Genomic DNA, 26,802 nt, shown 5'->3' on the forward strand with positions numbered 1-26,802 from the left:
GCAAGCCTTCACTAAAATGTATGAATATACAAAAAGAAAGGTTTTTCTTTGCTGGCAGATGCTGTGCCAAGATGAAAATTGTTATTATGGAAAAATCAGAAGTCACTAGAAGATGTTAGAAAAAAATTTATGTAGTGAAAGATCTAGATATTAAAAGGATAGTGATGGGTTTAAGGCTGAATGGCAGATTGATATTGTATATATTTTTATTTTTTATTTTTTTGCAGAAATTATGGGCAGTGTGTGACTTAGCAATGGGCTTGATTTTATCCAAGACAACAAGTTTTGAGATGAAAGAGTTCCCATCTGAACCCCGGATACCTCCTATGTATTTTAAGAAACATGAAGACCCCAACTTTGTAAATGGTAAGGAGTCTTCAATTTTATTCTGGTAGGGTAATCATTTTTTAAGGTATTATGATTGTATTTACCCATGGTAGCAGAATTTTTTTTATGAATAATCTTTCATTATGTAATCATAATAGAATTGACTGCAATATTATTTAAGGTTTGAATTACTAACTCACTTTTGAATGGATTTTCTTTCCTTGTGGTTTGTTCCTTGAGCATGAGATATTCTCCATATAGTGATGGGTGATTTGAATGCAAAGGTGAGTAATGTGGCAGTAGAGGGAATAATTGGTGTACATGGGGTGTTCAGTGTTGTAAATGGTAATAGTGAAGAGCTTGTAGATTTATGTGCTGAAAAAGGACTGGTGATTGGGAATACCTGGTTTAAAAAGAGAGATATACATAAGCATACGTATGTAAGTAGGAGAGATGGCCAGAGAGTGTTATTGGATTATGTGTTAATTGATAGGCGTGCGAAAGAGAGACTTTTGGATGTTAATGTGCTGAGAGGTGCAACGGGATGTCTGATCATTATGTTGTGGAGGCAAAGGTGAAGATTTGTAGAGGTTTTCAGAAAAGAAGAGAGAATGTTGGGGTGAAGAGAGTGGTGAGAGTAAGTGACCTTGGGAAGGAGACTTGTGTGAGCAAGTACCAGGAGAGACTGAGTACAGAATGGAAAAAGGTGAGAACAAAGGACATAAGGGGAGTGAGGGAGGAATTCCCATGGGATGTATTTAGGGAAGCAGTGATGGCTTGTGCAGAAGATGCTTTTGGCATGAGAAGCGTGGGAGGTGGGCAGATTAGAAAAGGTAGTGAGTGGTGGGATGAAGAAGTAAGATTATTAGTGAAAGAGAAGAGAGAGGCATTTGGACGATTTTTGCAGGGAAATAATGCAACTGAGTGGGAGATGTATAAAAGAAAGAGATAGGAGGTCAAGAGAAAGGTGCAAGAGGTGAAAAAGAGGGCAAATGAGAGTTGGGGTGAAAGAGTATCATTAGATTTTGGGGAGAATAAAAAGCTGTTTTGGAAGGAGGTAAATAAAGTGCATAAGACAAGGGAACAAATGGGAACATCAGTGAAGCGGGCAAATTGGGAGGTAATAAAAAGTAGTGGTGATGTGAGAAGGAGATGGAGTGAGTATTTTGAAGGTTTGTTGAATGTGTTTGATGATAGAGTGGCAGATATAGGGTGTTTTGGTCGAGGTGGTGTGCAGAGTGAGAGGGTTAGGGAGAATGATGTGGTAAACAGAGAAGAGGTAGTAAAAGCTTTGCGGAAGATGAAAGCCGGCAAGGCTGAGAGTTTGGATGGTATTACAGTGGAATTTATTAAAAAAGGGGGTGGGGTGACTGTATTGTTGACTGGTTGTTGAGGTTATTTAATGTATGTATGACTCATGGTGAGGTGCCTGAGGACTGGCGGAATGCTTACATAGTGCCATTGTACAAATTCAAAGGGGATAAGTGTGAGTGCTCAAATTACAGAGGTATAAGTTTGTTGAGTATTCCTGGTAAATTATCTTGGAAAGCAAAACTGGGTATGTCTGAAGGAATAGTGGTTCCAACAATGTTATATGGTTGCAAGGCGTGGGCTATAGAGTTGTGCGGAGGAGGGTGGATGTGCTGGAAATGAGATGTTTGAGGACAATATGTGGTGTGAGATGGTTTGATCGAGTAAGTAATAATAGGGTAAGAGAGATGTGTGGTAATAAAAAGAGTGTGGTTGAGAGAGCAGAAGAGGGTGTTTTGAAATAGTTTGGTCATGTGGAGAGAATGAGTGAGTAAAGATTCACCAAGATGATATATGTGTCGGAGGTGGAGGGAACAAGGAGAAGTGGGAGACCAAATTGGAAGTGGAAAGATGGAGTGAAAGATTTTAAAATTTTGAGTGATCGGGGCCTGAACTTGCAGGAGGGTGAAAGGCATGCAAGGAATAGGGTGAATTGGAACGATGTGGTATACCGGGGTCGATGTGCTGTCAATGGATTGAACCAGGGCGTGTGAAGCGTCTGGGGTAAACTATGGAAAGTTTTGTGGGGCCTGGATGTGGAAAGGGAGCTGTGGTTTCGGTGCATTATTACATGACAGCTAGAGACTGAGTGTGAACGAATGTGGCCTTTGTTGTCTTTTCCTAGCGCTACCTCGCACACATGAGGGGGGGAGGGGGTTGTTATTTCATGTGTGGCAAGGTGGCGATGGGAATGAATAAAGGCAGACAGTATGAATTATGTACATGTGTATATATGTATATGTCTGTGTGTGTATATATATGTATTCGTTGAGATGTATAGGTATGTATATTTGTGTGTGTGGACTTGTATGTATATACATGTGTATGTGGGTGGGTTGGGCCATTCTTTCGTCTGTTTCCTTGCACTACCTCGCTAACGCAGGAGACAGCGACAAAGCAAAATGAATAAATAGATAAAAAATGTTTGCAGGTAATGTAAAAGTCATGAGGGTAGAGAAAAGTGAGGAGGATGTGTCAACTTACAAGTGGACTTGAACAGACTCTAGAGCTGGTCTGAAATGTGGTTGGTGAAATTCAACTTGAGCAGATGTAGAGTATTGAAGATAGAACAGAATGAAAGATGTCCTCAGTATGTTTATTACCTAGTAGATGATAAGTGTTCTATATGTTAGAAGTACTTAGGAGTCAGCATCATCCCTACCTGTTGCCAGAGACCCATATTGGGAGAACAGTTAGGGAGACAAACTGTGTCCTGGCAAATATTAGAATAGCTCTTAAGTATGTGTATTAGGAAATATTTAGCAAGCTATTCTTATCCTACATAAGGCCAAAAGTATAAAATGCTTCTCAGGTTTGATTACCACACCTAAACCAGCACAAAGATCTCACAGATAAGGTCCATAAGAGGGCAATAAAGATGGAAGCAGAATTATGAGAGTTAAGTTACTGGGAAAGCCTGGGGGCTTCGTATTTACCACTTTGGATGAGAGAAGAGTGAAGGGTGACCTGATCAACCTTTAAGGTTTTAAAAGTTTGATGAAGTGGACAATGGCCAGTTCTGTGAGAGATTTGGAATTAGAACAACCAGAGTGCATCACATGAAACTAAGAATGAAACCTGTACATAAAGAAATACTTCATAGTATGAAATGGTGAATTTAAGAGGATATGTAATTGTGGAAAATGTTCAAGAGATGGGGCCTCGTGAGTGTAAAATTCTCTCTCCAAATAGTACAAATAGGCAATATTACGCACACACACACACACACACACACACACACACACACACACACACACACACACACACACACACACACACACACAAAATGAAAGTAAGTAAGACATTTCTTGAAAAGGATCTAGATAAATTCTTTTTAAGTATAAGAGTGGTGGATGAATGGAAAAGAATGACTGAGGGTAGGACTACTGCAAATGGTGGATGAATGGAAAAGAATGACTGAGGGTAGGACTACTGCAAACAGCATAAGCTAATTTAAGAAATTGTTTGATAGTAGAGGATGTTCAAGAGATGAGTTCCAAAAAGTTTAAACCTCCCACTATCTTATAGTACAAATAAGTGATTATGCACACACACACACACACAAACACATACACACACAGGCTTCTGTGGTGTAGCGTTGTAGTGGTTAGCATTACTGACCATGAGTAATGGGCTTCCTGAGGTTGAGCTCATAGATTTGAATCCTGGTTGGAGCAGTTGGTCCATAATCAACCCAGCAACTCATCCACCTGTAGGGGTTGATTGATATGAGTGTCTACAAAAAGAAGGTCATACATAATGAACTCTATAGATTTTTATGAAAGAAGGAGCTCTGTCTTAGACAAAGACAAGGCTGGGTTTAGTATTTGTATCTGCACTGGCAGAAAGCATTTGGCTGCTGCACAAGAAGTTGTTTTAAGAAGCTGGATCACCAGGCAGGAAGATTATTTTAGTGGAAGGAAACAATGGACGCAGGTCATAGGAGCCTTTATGAAATGGGTGGTCATCACTGGAGTGATATGGGGATATGTTCTAAGACTTACTCGTTATGGCTTATGAAAATGGCTTGAAAAAAGAGTATAGACTCTTACTTGAATATGTCTGCTGATAACACGTAGGTTAATGTCTGTAAGTGCAAACTTTCACATATCAAAAATAAAAACAAAATGACTAGATATAGTATCAATTCTCCTCAGCTACTAAAGGTAAATGAGGCAAAAGACTTGGGTGTAATGATCTCAGGTGCCCTGAAGCCAATTAAGCAGTACACAGAATAAAATTATAAACAGATTTCTTGGATTTATAGGTATGGCTGTAGAAATAAGTCCAGGGAAATTACCCTCACTCTTTGCAAATATCTGGTTAATTCCGGCATGATTCCTGTGTTCAGATTTAGTCACCATACTTGAAAACATACGTAGATAGAATGGAGAGATTACAAAAGGTAGCTACCAAGATTACTCCTGGAATGAAAACATCTTATGAGAGCTGACTCAATGACTTAGATATATTAAGCATAGAGTATGGAAGATTGAGGTGATCTATTCCAGGTGTTCAAAATTAGGAAAGGCTTTGATGATTTTGATCTAATGAGCTATTTAAGGATGGGTTTATCTGAATTTTCATATAGTAAGGAATACAAAATTGTGGGCAAATATTTTGCCGTAAATGAGGCGAAATACTCTGTGTTGAACAGGATTATTAATGTATGGAATGATTTACCAATTGGAGTGGTTAAAAGCAGTTCGATAGATTTGTTTCAAGCTGTGCCTCCTTAGTTATATGAAAAGTTTACTATATTTCTTTGAAATATCTGTATGTCTTTCTACCCTGATTTACTCCACTGTCACAAACAGTCTCGGATCCAGTGGTCTCTCCCTGTATTCCTTTGCATTTCTTTGTATGGTAATATGAAAGGTGAGGAGGACTGAATCATCATGCAAGAGGACATAGACAGACTCCAAATTTGGTCTGATACCTGTTTGACGAATTTCAACCCAGGTAGATTTAAAGTAATGAGCATAGAACGCAGTTAAGAAGGGCTCAAAATAAACATTATGTAGCAGAAATATGTGTGTGAAAGGGACTTGGGAGTTGAACTCCACCCTAACCTGTTGCCAAAGTCTCATGTTATGAGAATAGTGATAGAACGAACTGTTTGCTGACAAATATTAGGAAAGCATTCAAGTATATGTATTAGGATATATTCAGCTAGCTGTTTACATCTTACATAAATCTAAAAATAGAATGTGCCTCTCAGGTGTAGGCACTATATTTAAGAAAGCACAAAGATTTCTTTTTTTGATATACTTAATCACTGTTTCCCACATCAGCAAGGGAGCGCCAGGAAACAGACGAGGAATGGCCCATCCACTCATATACACATGTATACATAAATGCCCATATACACACATATACATACATATACATACACAGACATATACATATGTACACATTCCTATGAGTCTATGGGAAAATGAAACACAATAACTTATCGTGTTTCATTTTCCCCTTGGACTCATAGGAATATCTTGATCATGCGCAAAATTGTGATCTTTTCCAGTATATACACATGTACATATTCATACTTGCTTGCTTTTATCCATTCCTGGTAGTACCCCACCCCACAGGAAACAGCATCACTACCCCCTGCTTTAGTGAAGTAGCACCTGGAAAACAGACAAAAAAGGCCACATTCATTCACACTCAGTCTCTACCTGTCATGTGTAATGCACCAAAACCACAGCTCCCTATCCTCATCCAGGCCCCACAGACCTTTCCATGGTTTACCACAGACGTTTCACATGCCCTGGTTCAGCCCATTGACAGCACATCGACCTTGGTATACCACATTGTTCCGATTGACTCTATTCCTTTCATGCCTCTCACCCTCAAGTATGTTCAGGCCCTGATCACTCAAAATCTTTTTCACTCCATCCTTCCACCTCCATTTTGGTCTCCCACTTCTTGTTCCCTTCACCTCTGATGCATATCTCCTCTTTGTCAATCTTTCCTCACTCATTCTATCCATATGTCCAGACCATTTCAACACACCCTCTTCTGCTCTTTCAGCCACACACTTTTTATTACCCTTTCATAACTTACTCATTCAAACCACCTCACACCACTTATTGTCCTCAAACATTTCATTTCCAACACATCCACCCTCCTCTTTACATCCCTAACTATAGCCCATGCCTCGCAGCCATGTAACATTGTTGGAACTACTATTCCTTGAAACAAACCCATTTTTGCTCTCTAAGATAACGTTCTCTCCTTCCACACATTCTTCATTGCTCCCAGAATCTTCACCTCCTTCCCCACCCTGTGACTCACTTCCACTTCCATGGTCCCATTCACTGCTAAGCTCACTCCCAGATTTCTAAAACACTTCACTTCCTCCAATTTTTCTCCATTCAAACTTACAACCCAATTAACTTGTCCCTCAACCCTACTGAACCTAATAACCTTGCTCTTATTCACGTTTACTCTCAGCTTTCTCCTTTCACACACACTTTTTGAAACTTAGTCACCAACCTCTGCAGTTTCCAACTCAAATCAGCCACTAGAGCTGTATCATTGGTGAACAACAACTTACCCACTTCCCAGGCCCTCTCATCCCAACAGACTGCATACTTGCCCTTCTTTCCAAAAGTCTTCCATTTACCTCCCTAATCACCCCATGCATAAACAAATTAACAACCATGGAGACATCGCACACCTCTGCTGCAGACTAACATTTAATGGGAACTAATCACTCTCTTCATACTTGTACACATGCCTTACATCCCTGGTAAAAACTTTTCACTGCTTCTAGCAGCTTACCTCCCACATCATATATACTCTTAAGACACCCCACAAAGCATCTCTATGAACTCTATCGTATGCCTTCTCCAGATCCGTAAATGCTACATACAAATCCATCTGTTTTCTAAGTATTTCTCACACACATTCTTCAGAGCAAACACCTAATCCACACATCCTCTACCATTTCTGAAACCAAACTGCTCTCCCCCAATCTGATGCTCTGTACATGCCTTCACCCTCTCAGTCAGTACCCTCCCACATATTTTCCCAGGAATACTCAAAAAACTTATGCCTCTGTAGTTACAGAGAAAGGCTAAAAGCCTTAGGTTTGCCCACCATTGAAGAAAGAGAAGAGTGTTAAGATTTTAAACCAAGTTGGTGATGGAGACATTGAACAGTTCTTCAAAAGATGAAAAATCAGAAAAATCAGAGGACACCATGAAATTGAGGAAGAAAATATATATAAAAAAAAAGAAAAGATATGAAGAAGGCTTTTACAGTGTAAGAGTAATGGACAAATGGAATAAATTGAAAGAGGACATTGTCTTTACAGACAGGTATAAATGAATAATTACAAATAAATTAAGATAGCTATTAGAATATACAGGCCTTCATGGTTTCTTGGTTAGCTTTTATGACCATGAGTGAGTCCATTGTCTACCCCTGGGTCCCAACCATTGGCAAGTAGGTCAGCTCACATGCTACCCAGGATGTTTATCCTCCCTTCAGGGCTGATGGATAAGTGGGTATCTGGCATAGACTTTTGTGTGTTTGTGTGTGTGTGTATGTATATAATTACCTATTTGTACTCTTTGGGGTGGGAATTTTACATTTGTGAGATCCCATGTCATGAACATTCTCTACTTTCATACAACTTCTTAGATTTAAGTATACTGTCTGTATTAATCATGCTCTCCGTCATTTTGTTCCATTCATCTTCCTTTTTATATTATAAAAATGCCTCTTTATATCTTTTTTTAACAAGTTCCTTTCTTAATTTCATGTCACATCCTCTGGTTACTCTGTCCCCATACATCTCAAAGAACTGTTCACTGTCACATTGTTGATCTGTTTTACAAACTTAAAGGTTTGGTTAGTTCACACATCTGTCTTCTCTCTTCCAAGGATTGTGTGTGTGTGTGTGTACACACATACGAGTAAAGACATTTATTTACACATTTAATTTTGATTCCCAGGACTAATTTCAGTGAAAGAGTCCTGGTTTTACCTGTCTACATTGTTGATCTGTTTTACAAACTTGAAGGTTTGGTTAATTCACACATCTGTCTTCTCTCTTCCAAAGTGGGTGTGTACACACATACGAGGAAAGACATTTATTTATATATTTATTTTTGATTCTCAGGACTATATTCAGTGAGAGTCCTGGTTTTACCTCTTAGGATCTTTCTAATGGCTCCAGAAGGCAAAGGCTGCATTACTTCTGGTAACAAGGAAATTTAGATTCCTTTGGAGTGAGAAGGTCTTCAACAGGACTGTATTCCCAATGAAAGAGCCTTACCAAAGGTGACTTTTTACTTATGGCGTACCCTTGAGCAAATGGAGTCTGGCAATGCCAAGTAGAGATGTGGTACATACATGATTAAGAGATGGGACAACATAAGTATAAACCTCTCCTCCCAAAACACACAAACACTAATATTGAACTAAGCTGCAAAAATGCATGTTTGAGGTTGAAATTATTCATGTCACCATTTACCCCCATGTGAAAACTGTTGAGAAAATCAACCATGTTAGTAATTCTAGAATTGCATTCAAGTTCATGGCTAATGAAATTTTCAGCAAGCTGTTCACATCCAATATAATGCCAGGACTAGCATATACTTTTCAGTTTTGATCACCTAAAGCAGCACAAAAAGCCAACAGCGAAAGTCCATAGGAGGGCAACAGAGATGGTACCAGAAATAAGAAAGCTGAATTACAAGGAAAAGCCAGCATGGAAGAGAGAAGAGTAAGGGATGACATCGCAACCTTTTTAGTCTTTGAACAAGATTATTGGTTTAGTGAAAAGTTCATTGGAAGATATAAGGATAGAACATCCAAAGGGCAAAACATAAAATTATGGAAGAAACCTGTTGAAAAAGAGGTTAAGAAGTACTTTTATGGTTTGAGTGGTGGATGAATGGAGTAAAGTAAATGGTAGTTGAGAATGGCATTTAGAATGTAAAGGTGTGTGATATTTAAGAAGTCTCAAGAAATGTGGTCCCATATGTTTAAAATTCCCTATACTGTAAAGATAAGTAATTACTACCATGAAAATTTTAACATAATAAAATAAAGTGCTTTTATTGCATAGGTTGAAAAAATGAAACATTTCATTTGGTCTGTTTGCCTAGAAAAGAGTTTAAAACTTTATCCACAGTGTTTTTCAAGCAAAAAACAAATTGAGAGTGAGTGAATTCAAAGATTGCTATTTTAGAATTTCTTGCATTAAACTTGATAGTGATAGCATAAAAGAGATCTGTATGCTAGTATAAGTGAAGCTGTTAAGATCCTAAAAATGAGGGGTCTTTAAACATGGTAATGCATAATGGGATCAGAGACATGTACAAGAGTATTAGTAAAATGTATTTAGTAATTTTAACACCTGGTTGTTTACAGAAAATATTGATGTAGATAATGATGAATTATATATTGCTTTTAGGTATGCATTAATATATTTCTTTCTTTTAAGTAAAATCTTACCTGCCGCCTGAACTGCAAGTGACAGCACCTAAAGGGTCAACCAAGGTACTAACAGGCGTGACAAAGAAAACGACAAATACTGTTATGACGCTTAAACCTTCTCTGCCAAATAAACAAAGACCAGATGACAGAGAGGTTGGTAATTTTATTATTTTTCAGTAATTAGAAACTAGTCTACAGGTTTACTGTGGCAATACTTTTGTTTCTTGCTAGTTTTACGTTATAATTTGTTTGGGTTGTTAGTACATCTTTGAACTTCCAATATAGTATGAATGATTTTTTTTTGTATTCTCATTATAGAGTAATGTATTGGGATTGTACAAAGGAGTTAAGGTATTTTTCATAGTATTTTTCATAGAAGAGTAAAATGTTAGTATAAGTATATTAACCATGATTGTAATTTCCATTTACCTTGTAAATGTGTATTTTCTGTGATGGCTGATGGGTTGTAAGACCAGTATCAGGGCTTCCACGTCTTCTATTGTGCTAGAAATTTCCAATGGAACCAAAATTCTACACGCTCAAAATGCCTTTTAGTATTCCCTTCATTTAAAGACAATCAGAATGCAGTTCAATGTGATTTTTGTACCATCTTGTCATCTTTAATCATGATCAGCGCTGCAGGTTCCAATAACCCTTAGGGATCAGAATTGCTTCGAAGCTTATGTGTCTAGAGAGTGATTTACACCACCTTTTGGGACTGGTGCCATTGGTCTTTCTTTTTTCCCCACCATGGATCAGGCAAAACATGCCCTAATGAAAGGCCATTTGTTCACTTAAGCTGAGTGATTTCTTTAGATGGATATGTTTGCATGGAGCCTTGCAGTTTAATTTGAAGGCTTTGTGGCTAGCCTGGGTGGTGGCTGAGATGACAGCACATATTAATTTCTTTCCATAGAAGTCATTCTCGAGCCATACTAATGAGAGCACATTTTCTTAAGTTTCCAAGTTAGGATATAGATTAGCTTGTAAAATTTAGAGGATTGGGCAGATGATGATTGTGAATTATTTGATGAAGATCTGCGTTTGGAATCATATGGATTTTATGGACACTGACTCTTCCAGCATTGAAACTTTACCAAGATGAGGCCAAAGGTTTTCAAGCAAAAATGGAGGCATTGTTGCCAACACCCACCTGTTTTTGACAATAATGGGGAGAGTGAGGTGGATTGCATCGACCCATAAGGGTACCTAAACAGACCTCAAGGTTGATGAAATTCAACTTGACAAATGTAAAGTAATGTGGGTGTGTCATAGTGAAAGAAGGCTTCAATATGATTATTGTTAAGCAGGAAATAAGCCTCAGGATTCTGTGTATTAGAGACAAATTTTGGAAGATTTTCAAGTATATCTCCCTAATCTGTATCTTGATCTTTAACACCTGTTCCCTTCAAGAACTCCCTCAGGGGGATGGCTTCGGCAAAAGGTTCTTCATAATTGGTGATCTCCACTGCCGGTTCATAGCCTTTAGTGCCTTATCTTTAACAGGCCAGTGGCACAGGGCAACTCTAGCACAGTGTTTTCAGAGGTTCTTACCTAATGATCCTACTGACTTTGCCTACCTCATGTATCTACCTAATGTTCCAACTTACTTCTACCTAATGCTCCCATTTAATGACCCTACATACTACTTTTTCCTAATCTTTCTACCCATTGCTCCTGTCTAATGCTTGTACCCACTATTTCTGTCTCCTGCTCTTACCATTTTGCCAAAAGGCAGGGCTAGCACATAGCACTCTCCACAGGAAAATATGGGTATGAAGAATTATCTGTGTCAATGAAATTTTGTCATTTGTTACGTGTGTCAAGGGGAAATTGTATGATTGTGGACAGATTGCCAGAAAGTCCAAGTGTGGATGAGGTAGAAAAAAAAAGCCACCTTGTTCAGAGTGCAACTTGATAGATGTATTTTCTTTCTGCCTCATCCACATGTGAACTGCTGGCATTCAAGTATATGGATAAGGAAATATTTAGCAAGCTGTTAATATCCTAAATAAGGTTAGAGCTAGCATGTGCTTTTCAGATTCGATCATTACACCTAAAGAAGCTTGAAGAAATAACAGAAAGCCCAAGGAGGGCAACAAAGATGGTACTAAATTTAAAAGAACTGAGTTTCAGGTTAGAGGCTTTAAATTTGCCCAGTCTGAAAGAGAGATGAATGAGGTGGCAACCTGATCTGAACAACTTAGATTTCTAAACATTAATGATGGAGATGGGGGACACTTCTTTGAGAGATGCAGGGTTAGATAAACCGAGGACTTAACATGAAATTAAGGCAGAAAGTTGATAACAAATATAAAGAAGTACTTCTATAGCAAAGGAGTGGTGGATGAATGAAATATGATAATTGAGGACATAGTTAATGCAGACAGCATACAAAGATTTGAGGAGTTGTCTGATAGTAGAAAGTGTTTGGGGGATGGGGCTCCTTTCGTGTAAAACTTAGTCCTAGTACAGTACAAACAGGTAATTGCTGCATGTGACGGTAGTTGGTGCTTTTGCAGACTTTTTTTTAGTATGAAAATTGTATTGATGAATTACAGTGATTATAAGAAGAAAGGATGTGTATTATATAGAAGATATAGCATAATTATAATCAGTAATCAGTTTTTGATGTAAACATCAATTGACACATAAGGCCTAAGTCTTGCACTTTTTAGTGCTAATGTACTGAAATGTTTACAAAATTTTTTCTTGCTAATGTCTGAAACAAATACAAAAATTTTACTTTTTTTACAGAGAAAATAGTGGATGAAATATACATCTGAAGTGATTTTTTCATTGGTATATATCTAAAATTGTTTGTTTAGATGCATTTTCTTAATATGATAACAATAGATTTTCAGTTGGAAAGGAAAACTAAGTAAGATATTTAAAGGTTAAAGATAGAAAAGTTAAAGGAAAAGGGATAGATGAAAGGAAGATGAGAATTCCTGAGCTCAGCTGTTTAAGGGAAGAATGAAGTATCAAAGCAGTTAACCTGCAAGTGGCTGATCTCCACACACAAACTGTAGGAAGTAACAGCCAGCAAAGCATACCTGTACCAGGGAAAGTCAGGAGAGAAACTGTGCCAAAGCTTTTAGAGGGAAGGATAAAGGATGGAAATAGATATTGATACAATTTTGGACAGGCTTCCCTAGGAAGCAGAAATATTGTATTTATAGTGAGAGGATTCTGTAGTAAAAAGAGGTTGAATGGGTGTGAGGAGTGGCAAACTGGTGTTGGATGTTTGATTATCAGTTCTCTGTTGTCAGGAAGGGAAAATCAAAAGGCCTTGGCCCACTGATGTTCATTGATGTCCCTTGCATTAAGGATTACAATGCATTGAAGCAAATAGAGTAATGCTTCTTGGCAGGTCAAATAGTCGAAAAGTTACACATAGATTGAGGAATTGGGGTGGAATATCCTAGATAAATAAAGATGGATGTTTCAAAGGAATTTTTACTTGTAAATGATGCACATTAACAATGGTTCCATGTAACCAGCTTGTATTTTTATGTAGGTGCATTATGCTTGAATGAGTGTATTGATTCTGCTCAAGAATATCAGTAGGATCTAACGGAGCCATATTTTTAACATCTTATGTAAAATAAAGGCAAAATCTGAGGATTTAAAGAAATCTTTTAAGAATTTGGATAAGAGTTTTTCTCCTAATCATTAACATTTGAAGAAAATATTAAAAGAAAATACAGTAATTGGGTATTCTTAATCTTTATCTTCTTTCAGATGCTACAGTTATGAACAAAAGCCATCAAGGCTAGTTCTAAATTGAAATATTCCATGCTTGTGTGTCATTTCCAATGGAGTGAGGTAGCACCAAAAGCAGATGAAGAATGGCCTCATTTGCCTACGTCCACACTTTAGCTATCTATCTGTCTATCAATATCTCTGATGCCTGTACCCTCTAAGAACTCTTATCAAGGGGGTTGCAACGGCAAAAGAGTTTCCACTTACCTTCCGTACCTCCCTCACATATGCCATTCCACTCATACTTCCCCCATTTCTCTCCCTTTAGTACTTTTCTACTCACTTTCTCCATTTAACAGGTGGTCTTCCTCTCATACCAACCACTTTAATCGTACTGTCATACACTCATTGTAAATTGCCCATCTTGAGTCTTTACCTGTGCCCACACCACCTCATGTAATTATGTTTCATCCACTCTTCCACTTCACAGTTCATTCCTTTTTCATCTGCCATATCAGATCTCTTATATACCTCTTCATTACTTTTTTTTTTCTCATTTAGTCATACCACATGCTCCTCTCAAATAACTCATTTCCACAGCCTGGATTCCTGAGTGGATGTGACTCATGCATGGACATGGGATGAGTCACACCCACTCATCCATATACATGGGGTGATCACATCCACCCTCTAGTTGTCATATATAATGCACTGAAGCCAGAGCACCCTTTCTACAGCCCAGTCCCACAAACCTTTCTGTGGTTTCTCTTGAGTACTTAATATGTCTTGGTTGAGCTCATTGACAAAAATTTGTCACTTGTATACCATATTGCTCCAGTTTGCTTTATCTTAGGCATGCCTTACACCCTCCTGCACATTTAGGCCTGAATCAGTCAAAGGATCTTTCACCCCATCCTTCCACCCTCACCTTAGTTTCCTCTTCTGCTTGTTCTCTCCACTTCTGATATATATATTTACCTTTTCAGTCAACTTATCATCACTCATCATCTCTATATGTCTAAGCCATTTCAACACACCTTCAGCTCTCTCATACATACTCTTCTTACTGTGACACCTCTCTCTTTTTTGTCCTATAACTTCTTATTTGATCAACCATATGTTGTTCAAAAACATTTCATTTTCAAGAGTGAAAGGATATATGGAAGTGAGCTCCAGACCTATATGGTTAAGAAAAAATGAATTATGAGAGCTGTGTAATCATTAGTGCTTATGCACTTGGCCTGAGAAGAATGAAGAGAAATGAGTGTTTTGGGTGCAGCTGAGTGAGTGTGTCAGCTGTTTAGATGCAAGAGACTGGGTGTTAGTGATTGGTGATTTAGATGTGAATTTGAGTACTGTTGCAGTTGAGAGTAATTAAGGGGATGGAGTATTCATTAAGGTGAATAGAAGTGAACAGCTTGTGGAGGTGTGTGCTGAAAAAGTACCGGTGATTGATAGCACCTGGTTTAAAAGAAGGTACATACAGAAGTATATGATGGTGATTAGGAAAAGTATCAGTGGGCATTACTGGATTACATTTTGATTGATAGTAGTGCTTAAGAGAGATTCTTGGATGTGAATTTATTAAAAGGGGCAGCTGGTGGGATGTCTATTCAGTATCTTGTGGAGGAGAAAGTGAAAATTTATAAAGGCTTTCAGAAGAGAGGAAATGATGTGGGTGAGAAGAAGATCGTGAAAGTAAGTGAGAATGGAAAATAGATTTGTGGAAAGAAATACCAGGAGAGATTGGGTGTTGAATGGCAACAGTTGATTAGGAGATGTACAACAGAAAGTGGCAGGAGATCAAGAGGAGGTTTAAGGACTGAAGAAGTAATTTAGACTTAGGGAGATGTTTTGGAAGGGGGTTAAGTGTGAGAAAAACGAGAGCAAATGGCAACATCGGTGTTGGAGACATAGAAGGAAGTGTAACAAGCAGTAATGGAGTGGGTACTTTAAAGGATTGTTGAATGTGTTTGATGCCAGGTTGGCAGATGTAGGGTGCTTGGGTTAAGGAGGATATGAGATGAGAATCATAGCAAGTGGCTTGGGGAAAAGAGAAGAGGTGATGAAAGCCTTTCATTTGATGAAATGTTGCAAGGCAGCAGGAGTGAATGGTGTTGCAGTTGAATTGGTTGGTTAGTGAGAATTTCTTTTTTGTATGTGTGGATCATGCTTAGGTGCCTGAGGATTGGCAGAATGCATGTATATTGGCATTGTATCAAGGCAGGGGGTACAAAGGGGAGTGTTCAAATTACTGAGGTATAAGTTTGTTGAGTGTGCATGGTAAGTTGTATGGAAGAGGGATGATTGAGAGGGTGGTGGCATGCATCGAGCATCAGACCAGGGAGTAACGCTGTGGTTTCAGGAGGGGTATAGGATGTGCTGATCAGGTGTATGATTTGAAGAATGTGTTTGATAAATATGTAGAGAAACTGATGGATTTGTATGTGGCATTTATTGTGTTAATAGAGATGGTTTGTGGAAGGTGTTACAGATGTATGATATGAGAGGAAAGCTTTTAGAAGCAGTAGGGAATTTTTATTAAGAGCAAGGTGAGTGCATGAGTAGGTAGAGAGGAAGGTGAGTGTTTTAGGTAAAGGTAAGCCTGTGGCAGGGTTTTATAATGTCAGTATGGATGTATAAATTGTTTAGAGATGGGATGGTGAAGGAACTAAATGCAAGGGTTTTGGGGAGAGGGGCAGGTATGTAGTCTGTAGGGGGTGGGAGGGGCCTTGGAGGCGAGTTAATTGTTTGCTGATGACACAGCACTAGTGATAAGTTCGAATGAGAAACTTCAAAAGTTAGTGTCTGACTTTGTGAATGTGTGAGAGCATATTTTTTCACAACACTCACCTTTTCAACAATATGATATGGATACAAGGCATGGGCTATAGATGAAACTATGCAGAGGAGGGTGAATGTGTTGAAAATGAAATGTTGTAGAACGATATGTGGTGTAAGTTGGTTTGGCTGAGTAAGCAGTGGAAAGGTAAGAGAGAGATGTGGAAATAAGATGTGGTTGAGGGAGCTGAAGAGGATGTACTGAAGAGCATTAGCCGTATTAAGAGAATGAGTGAGTAAATGTTGACACAGAGGATAAACACGTCAGAAGTGTAGGGAATAACAAGAACAGGAAGACTAGATTGGAGATGGAAGGAAGGAGTGAAAAAGATTTTGAGCAACTGGGGCCTGAATATGCAGGAGGGTGAAAGGCATGTGTGGGATAGAGTAAATTGGAATGATGTGATATACTGGGGTTGTGTTGTCATTGGACTGAACTAGGGCATGTGAAGCATCTGGGTTAAACCATAGAAAGGTGATTAGGGCCTGGTTATGGATAGGGAGGTGTGGTTCCAGTGCATTACATATGGTGGCTATTGAGTGGATGTGTGCAAATGTGGCCATTCTTGTTCTGTTCCTGGTGCATCCTTGCTAATGTGGGAAATGGCAGTCAAGTAAATGTGAATAAGAGCAAGATTATTAGGTTCAATAAGGTTGAGGGACAAGTTAATTGGGATACAAGTTTGAATGGAGAAAAATTAGAGGAAGTGAAGTGTTTTAGATATCTGGGAGTGGATTTATATGTGAATAGAACCATGGAAGCAGAAGTGAGTCACAGGGTGGGGGAAGGGGTGACAGTTCTTGGAGTGATGAAGAATGTGTGGAAGGAGAGAACATTATCTTGGAGAGCAAAAATGGATATGTTTGAAGGAATGGTAGTCCCAACAGTGTTATATGGTTGCGAGGCATGGGCTATAGATGGGGTTGTATAGAGAAGGGTGGATGTGTTGGAAATGAAATGTTTGAGAATAATTTGATTGTTCAAGTAATGAAAGGGTAAGAGAGATGTGTAAAAATAAAAAGAGTGTGGTTGAGAGAGGAGCAGACAGTGTGTTGAAATGGTTTGGACATATGGAGAGAATGAGAGAGGAAAGGTTGACAAAGAGGATATATGTGTCAGAGGTGGAGGGAACAAGGAGAAGCAGGAGACCAAATTGTAGGTGGAAGGATGGAGTGAAAAAGATTTTGAGTAATCGGGGCCTGAACATACAGGAGGGTGAGAGATGTGCAAGGAATAGAGTGAATTGGAATGATGTGGTATACTGGGGTCGATGTGCTGTTAATGGACTGAACCACGGCATGTGAAGCATCTGGGGTAATAGCATATACACACATGTATACATACACATACATAGACATATACATATATACACATGTATATATTAATACTTGCTTGCCTTCATCCATTCTCTTAATGTCCATTTCTCACGTTAGCAAGGTCACGCCTATAACAGACAAAGAAAGGCTGCATCTGCTCACATCCATTTTCTAGCTGTCATGTGTAATGCACCAAAACCACAGCTTCCTCCCCACAACCAGGCCTCACAGACCTTTCCATGGTTTGCGCTAGGTGCTTTACATGCCCTGGTTCAGTCCATTTACAGCACTTCACTCCTGTATACCACATCGATCCAGATCAATCTATTCCATGCATGCCTTTCACCTTCTTGCATGCTCAGGCCCTAATCATTCAAAATATTTTCATTCCATTCTTCCTAATCCAATTTGTCTCACTTTTCTTCTTGTCCTTTACACTTCTCACACTTTGTCAACCTCTTCTCACTTATAGTCTATATGTCCAAACTATTTCAGCATTTTCTTCAGCTCTCTCATTTGTTTTTTATTTTATTTATTATACTTTGTCACTGTCTTCTGCGTTAGCAAGGGAGCGCAAGGAAACAGACAAAAGAATGGCCCTACCCACCCACATACACATGTATATACATACACGTCCACACACAGCACATATACATGTCTATACATCTCGACGTATACATATATACACACACAGAGACATATACATATATACACATGTACATATTTCATACTATCTGCCCTTATTCATTCCCGTTGCCACCCCGCGACACATGAAATGTAAACCCCCTCCTCCCGCATGTGCACGAGGTAGCGCTAGGAAAAGACAATAAAGGCCACATTCATTCACACTCAGTCTCTATCTGTCATGTATAATGCACCAAAACCACAACTCCCTTTCCACATCCAGGCCCAACAAAACTTTCCATGGTTTACCCAGACGCTTTGCATGCCCTAGTTCAATCCATTGACAGCATGTTGACCCCGGTATACCACATCGTTCCAATTCACTCTATTCCTTGCACGCCTTTCACCCTCCTGCATGTTCAGGCCCCAATCACTCAAAATCTTTTTCTATCTTTCCACCTCCAATTTGGTCTCCCTCTTCTCCTCATTCCCTTCACCTCTGATACATATATCCTCTTGGTCAATCTTTCCTCACTCATTCTCTCCATGTGACCAAACCATTTCAAAACACCCTCTTCTGCTCTCTCAACCACACTCTTTTTATTACCACACATCTCTCTTACCCTTTCATTACTTACTCGATCAAACCACCTCACACCACATATTGTCCTCAAACATCTCATTTCCAGCACATCCACCCTCCTGCGCACAACTCTATCTAATGCCCATGCCTTGCAATCATATAACATTGTTGGCACCACTATTCCTTCAAACATACCCATATTTGCTTTCCAAGATAACGTTCTCGACTTCCACACATTTTTCAACACTCCCAGAACTTTTGCCCCCTCCCCCACCCTATGATTCACTTCCGCTTCCATGGTTCCATTCGCTGCCAAATCCATTCCCAGATATCTAAAACACTTCACTTCCTCCAGTTTTTCTCCATTCAAACCCCAACTGACTTGTCTCTCAACCCTACTGTACCTAATAACCTTGCTCTTATTCACATTTACTCTTAGCTTTCTTCTTTCACACACTTTACCAAACTCAGTCATCAGCTTCTGCAGTTTCTCATGCGAATCAGCCACCAGCGCTGTATCATCAGCGAACAACAACTGACTCACTTCCCAAGCTCTCTCATCCACAACAGACTTCATTTTTGCCCCTCTTTCCAAAACTTTTGCATTCACCTCCCTAACAACCCCATCCACAAACAAATTAAACAACCATGGAGACATCACACACCCCTGCGGCAAACCAACATTCACTGAGAACCAATCACTTTCCTCTCTTCCTACACGTACACATGCCTTACATCGTCAATAAAATCTTTTCACTGCTTCTAACAACTTACCTCCCACACCATATATTCTTAATACCTCCCACAGAGCATCTCTGTCAACTCTATCATATGCCATCTCCAGATCCATAAATGCTACATACAAATCCATATGCCATCTCCAGATCCATAAATGCTACATACAAATCCATTTGCTTTTCTAAGTATAACTCACATACATTCTTCAAAACAAACACCTAATCCACACATCCTCTACCACTTTTGAAACCACACTGCTCTTCCCCAACCTGATGCTCTGTGCATGCCTTCACCCTCTCAGTCAATACCCTCCCTTATAATTTCCCAGGAATACTCAACAAATTTATACCTCTGTAATTTGAGCACTCACTCTTATCCCCTTTGCCTTTGTACAGTGGCACTATGCAAGCATTCCGCCAGTCCTCAGGCACCTCACCATGAGTCATACATACATTAGATAACCTTACCAACCAGTCAACAATACAGCCACCCCCTTTTTTAATAAACTCCACTGCAATATCATCCTAACCCGCCGCCTTGCCACCTTTCATCTTCCACAAAGCTTTTACTACCTCTTCTATGTTTACCAAATCATTTTCCCTAACCCTCTCACTTTGCACACCGCCTCGACCAAGACACCCATACCTGCCACTCTATCATCAAACACATTCAGCAAACCTTCAGAATACTCACTCCATCTTCTCACATCACCACTACTTGTTATCACCTCCCCATTATCCCCCTTCACTGATGTTCCCATTTGTTCCCTTGTCTTACGCACTTTATTTACTTCCTTCCAAATCATCTTTATATTCTCCCTAAAATTTAATGATACTCTCTCACCCCACCTCTCATTTGCCCTCTTTTTCACCTCTTACAGCTTTCTCTTGACCTCCTATCTCTTTCTTTTATACATCTCCCAGCATTTGCATTATTTCCCAGCAAGAATCATCCAAATGCCTCTCTCTTCTCTTTCAATAATAATCTTTCTTCTTCATCCCACCACTCACTACCCTTTCTAATCTGCCCACCTCCTACACTTCTCATGCCACAAGCATCTTTTGCACAAGCCATCACTGCTTCCCTAAATACATCCCATTCCTCCCTCACTCCCCTTATGTCCTTTGTTCTCACCTTTTTCCATTCTGTACTCAGTCTCTCCTGGTACCTCATTCTGTACTCAGTCTCTCCTGGTACTTCCTCACACAAGTCTCCTTCCCAAGCTCACTTACTCTCACCACTCTCTTCACCCCAACATTCTCTCTTCTTTTCTGAAAACCTCTACAAATCTTCACCTTCGCCTCCACAAGATAATGATCAGACATCCCTCCAGTTGCACCTCTCAGCACATTAACATCCAAAAGTCTCTCTATCGCGTGCCTTTCAATTAACACGTAATGCAATAATGCTCTCTGGCCATCTGTCCTACATATGCATTTATTTATTTTTATATTTATTTTACTTTGTTGCTGTCTCCAGCGTTAGCGAGGTAGTGCAAGGAAACAGACGAAAGAATGGCCCAACCCACCCACATATACATGTATATACATACACGTCTACACTCGCAAATATACATACCTATACATCTCAACGTATACATATATATACTCACAAATACATATACATATATACACATGTACATAATTCATACTATCTGCCTTTATTCATTCCCTTCACCACCCCGCCACACATGAAATAACAACCCCCTTCCCCTGCATGTGTGTGAGGTAGTGCTAGGAAAAGACAACAAAGGCCACATTCGTTCACACTCGGTCTTTAGCTGTCATTTATAATGCACCGAAACCCACAGTTCCCTTTCCACATCCAGGCCCCGCAGAATTCCATGGTTTACCCCAGACGCTTCACATGCCCTGGTTCAATCCATTGACAGCATGTCAACCCCAGTATACCACATCGTTCCAATTCACTCTATTTCTTGCACGCCTTTCACCCTCCTGAATGTTCAGGTTCCGATCACTCAAAATCTTTTTCACTCCATCTTTCCACCTCCAAATTGGTCTCCCACTTCTCGTTCCCTCCACCTCTGACACATATATCCTCTTTGTCAATCTTTCCTCACTCATTCTCTCCATGTGCCCAAACCATTTCAAAACACCCTCTTTTGCTCTCTCAACCACACTCTTTTTATTACCACACATACATATACTTATGTATATCTCTCTTTTTAAACCAGGTATTCCCAATCACCAGTCCTTTTTCAGGACATAAATCTACAAGCTCTTCACCATTTCCATTTACAACACTGAACACCCCATGTACACCAATTATTCTCTCAGCTGCCACATTACTAACCTTTGCATTCAAATCGCCTATCACTATAACCCGATCTCGTACATCAAAACTACTAACACACTCACTCAGCTGCTCCGAAAACACTTGCCTCTAATGGTCTTTCTTCTCATGCTCAGGTGCATATTCACCAATAATCAACCATCTTTCTCCATCCACTTTCAGTTTTACCCATATCAATCTAGAGTTTACTTTCTTACACTATCACATACTCCCACCACTCCTGTTTCATGAATGATGCTACTACTTCCCTTGCTCTTGTCCTTTCACTAACCCCTGACTTTACCCCCAAGACATTCCCAAACCATTCTTCTCCTTTACCCTTGAGCTTCGTTTCACTCAGAGCCAAAACATCCAGGTTCCTTTCCTCAAACATACTAACAATCTCTCCTTTTTTTTCATATATATATATATATATATATATATATCCCTGGGGATAGGGGAGAAAGAATATTTCCCACGTATTCCCTGCGTGTCGTAGAAGGCGACTGAAAGGGAAGGGAGCGGGGGGGCTGGAAATCCTCCCCTCTCGTTTTTTTTTTTATTTCTCCAAAAGAAGGAACAGAGAAGGGGGCTGGGTGAGGATATTCCCTCAAAGGCCCAGTCCTCTGTTCTTAGCACTACCTCGCTAATGCGGGAAATGGCGAATAGTATGAAAGAAAGAAAGAAAGATATATATATATATATATATATATATATATATATATATTTTTTTTTTTTTTGCTTTGTCGCTGTCTCCCGCGTTTGCGAGGTAGCGCAAGGAAACAGACGAAAGAAATGGCCCAACCCACCCCCATACACATGTATATACATACGTCCACACACGCAAATATACATACCTACACAGCTTTCCATGGTTTACCCCAGACGCTTCACATGCCTTGATTCAATCCACTGACAGCACATCAACCCCGGTATACCACATCGCTCCAATTCACTCTATTCCTTGCCCTCTTTTCACCCTCCTGCATGTTCAGGCCCCGATCACACAAAATCTTTTTCACTCCATCTTTCCACCTCCAATTTGGTCTCCCTCTTCTCCTCGTTCCCTCCACCTCCGACACATATATCCTCTTGGTCAATCTTTCCTCACTCATTCTCTCCATGTGCCCAAACCATTTCAAAACACCCTCTTCTGCTCTCTCAACCATGCTCTTTTTATTTCCACACATCTCTCTTACCCTTACGTTACTTACTCGATCAAACCACCTCACACCACACATTGTCCTCAAACATCTCATTTCCAGCACATCCATCCTCCTGCGCACAACTCTATCCATAGCCCACGCCTCGCAACCATACAACATTGTTGGAACCACTATTCCTTCAAACATACCCATTTTTGCTTTCCGAGATAATGTTCTCGACTTCCACACATTCTTCAAGGCCCCCAGAATTTTCGCCCCCTCCCCCACCCTATGATCCACTTCCGCTTCCATGGTTCCATCCGCTGCCAGATCCACTCCCAGATATCTAAAACACTTCACTTCCTCCAGTTTTTCTCCATTCAAACTCACCTCCCAATTGACTTGACCCTCAACTTTACTGTACCTAATAACCTTGCTCTTATTCACATTTACTCTTAACTTTCTTCTTTCACACACTTTACCAAACTCAGTCACCAGCTTCTGCAGTTTCTCACATGAATCAGCCACCAGCGCTGTATCATCAGCGAACAACAACTGACTCACTTCCCAAGCTCTCTCATCCCCAACAGACTTCATACTTGCCCCTCTTTCCAAAACTCTTGCATTCACCTCCCTAACAACCCCATCCATAAACAAATTAAACAACCATGGAGACATCACACACCCCTGCCGCAAACCTACATTCACTGAGAACCAATCACTTTCCTCTCTTCCTACACGTACACATGCCTTCCATCCTCGATAAAAACTTTTCACTGCTTCTAACAACTTGCCTCTCACACCATATATTCTTAATACCTTCCACAGAGCATCTCTATCAACTCTATCATATGCCTTCTCCAGATCCATAAATGCTACATACAAATCCATTTGCTTTTCTAAGTATTTCTCACATACATTCTTCAAAGCAAACACCTGATCCACACATTCTCTACCACTTCTGAAACCACACTGCTCTTCCCCAATCTGATGCTCTGTACATGCCTTCACCCTCTCAATCAATACCCTCCCATATAATTTACCAGGAATACTCAACAAACTTATACCTCTGTAATTTGAGCACTCACTCTTATCCCCTTTGCCTTTATACAATGGCACTATGCACGCATTCCGCCAATCCTCAGGCACCTCACCATGAGTCATACATACATTAAATAACCTTACCAACCAGTCAACAATACAGTCACCCCTATCCCCTTTGCCTTTATACAATGGCACTATGCACGCATTCCGCCAATCCTCAGGCACCTCACCATGAGTCATACATACATTAAATAACCTTACCAACCAGTCAACAATACAGTCACCCCCTTTTTTAATAAATTCCACTGCAATACCATCCAAACCTGCTGCCTTGCCGGCTTTCATCTTCCACAAAGCTTTTACTACCTCTTCTGTGTATACCAAATCATTTTCCCTAAGCCTCTCACTTTGCACACCACCTCGACCAAAACACCCTATATCTGCCACTCTGTCATCAAACACATTCAACAAACCTTCAAAATACTCACTCCATCTCCTCACATCACCACTACTTGTTATCACCTCCCCATTAGCGCCCTTCACTGAAGTTCCCATTTGCTCCCTTGTCTTACGCACTTTATTTACCTCCTTCCAGAACATCTTTTTATTCTCCCTAAAATTTAATGATACTCTCTCACCCCAACTCTCATTTGCCCTCTTTTTCACCTCTTGCACCTTTCTCTTGACCTCCTGTCTCTTTCTTTTATACATCTCCCACTCAATTGCATTTTTTTCCCTGCAAAAATCGTCCAAATGCCTCTCTCTTCTCTTTCACTAATAATCTTACTTCTTCATCCCACCACTCACTACCCTTTCTAATCAACCCACCTCCCACGCTCCTCATGCCACAAGCATCTTTTGCGCATTCCATCACTGCTTCCCTAAATACATCCCATTCCTCCCCCACTCCTCCTACTTCCATTGTTCTCACCTTTTTCCATTCTGTACTCAGTCTCTCCTGGTACTTCCTCACACAAGTCTCCTTCCCAAGCTCACTTACTGTCACCACCCTCTTCACCCCAACATTCACTCTTCTTTTCTGAAAACCCATTCAAATCTTCACCTTACCCTCCACAAGATAATGATCAGACATCCCTCCAGTTGCACCTCTCAGCACATTAACATCCATACTCTTCGCCGTTTCCTGCATTAGCGAGGTAGTGTTAAGAAGAGAGGACTGAGCCATTGAGAGTATATCCTCATTTGGCCCCCTTCTCTGTTCCTTCTTTTGGAAAGTTAAAAACAAGAGGGGAGGATTTCCAGCCCCTTTTAATCACCTTCTACGACATGCAGGTAATACATGGGAAGCATTCTTTCTCCCCTATCCCCTATATACATATTGTAATACATCTGAGTCTTTATCCTAATGGTTGACACACTGGTCTTCCCCATGTATGAGCCATTACAGAAAATATTTAGAGTAGAAAAGAGATTTGCTTTTATGCTGATAGTATATGTAAGGAAAAGATTGGTCCTGGCACTGTGCTTTCTATCGTCCCCTCTTCAAAAGTCTGTCTTGGTAGTGTAAGGATTAATGGAAGTGTTGTTTTTGGCATGAAAGAATAGATGACAAAGTCGTTCAGCAGGGCTTCATTTTAACTTTCATCTTTGTTTGCTTTTGGGATGTAGGAATAATATTAAAGGATATTTTTTAAAGTTATTATGTGGTATGGTGCAGTGTTCAACTTTCCTATTAGCTAGAAGTAGAAGGAAGCTCTGTTTATCACCAATAATGAAATATCTCTTCATTTGTCAAAATTTATTTGTTATAAAATTTGATGGTTACCATAAAATTTTTCCTGTGCAGGGGAGTGTCTTTGGTGACCCATTTAAATGTGGTACTAGTTACGAGTTTTGTTTCTGTTCCTCTGTCACTTTAATCTGTGGGAGCTTAGGAGGAATTATCGCACACGTAGAGTAACCCCATGTCTGTGAAGGGATTTTTTAGTGTTAACTCTATGTCTGTTAAGGTTTCTTAATGTTATGTTTTTCTCTGTATAAATATCAACTTTAATGACTGCCTGGTATTGCCTTTCATGCTGTCCAAGGATGTAACAACAGGCAGCAGCATAGACCTACCAGTAATGAAGGAGGTCAAGGTAATAAATGGATTTTTAGTTAACTCTTTTATATATAATATAATAGACATGTCTTAGACATTTGATATTATTTACATAAAGCTTAAGATTTTTGGGAGAGATTGATTGAGTCCTAATGAAGAGGGGTTGGCTCTAAAATTTTCTGTTAACCAGACTGGTTATGAAGCTCTTTTTTTTTTTTTTTTAGATATGATTGCTGTGTATAAACTCATTTAAATGTAAGAATGTGCAGCATACTTTTATGGGGAACAGTACACTTGAGGCAAAATTCCCTGCTGTTAGCATGTAATACCAGCGGCACTCCTGTTGCTGAATCACTTACATTGATGAGCAAAACTTTTTAGAAAGTACTGTTTATATCATTTATTATAGTGAAGCATATTAGTAGTAATTCAAATTATATTTCAGGCATTAGATTTAGAATAAGAATGACTTTTCTAACAATGAACATTTTGTTGTGCACTTCACTAAATTGCAGAGGTTCCAGAGTTCTGAACTTTCTTTTATTATAGTAGATGTGATTGTAATTGCAGTATTAATTTTCAGTGATAGTAGTTGCAGTGATAACACAATAATGATGGTGATAGTGAAAATGATGATCATG

At 39.6% G+C, this 26,802-nt stretch overlaps 1 protein-coding gene across 3 annotated transcripts in view; it reads left to right on the plus strand.

Moving 5' to 3' along the window:
* The window catches only part of pds5 (cohesin associated factor B pds5), a 221,918-nt gene that overhangs the window by 166,330 nt on the left and 28,786 nt on the right, over nucleotides 1-26,802 (plus strand). For 2 of the 3 annotated variants that reach the window (XM_071665508.1, XM_071665507.1), the window contains exons 20-22: nucleotides 228-366; nucleotides 9,818-9,963; nucleotides 26,148-26,198. In XM_071665508.1, coding sequence (XP_071521609.1) covers nucleotides 228-366; nucleotides 9,818-9,963; nucleotides 26,148-26,198 — 336 coding nt within the window. The remainder of the gene's footprint in view (nucleotides 1-227; nucleotides 367-9,817; nucleotides 9,964-26,147; nucleotides 26,199-26,802) is intronic. The other variant, XM_071665509.1, reaches the window with a different exon arrangement.

The sequence above is a fragment of the Panulirus ornatus genome, chromosome 10 (genome assembly GCF_036320965.1).
Source record: "Panulirus ornatus isolate Po-2019 chromosome 10, ASM3632096v1, whole genome shotgun sequence".
NCBI classification, from domain to species: Eukaryota; Metazoa; Arthropoda; class Malacostraca; order Decapoda; family Palinuridae; genus Panulirus; species Panulirus ornatus.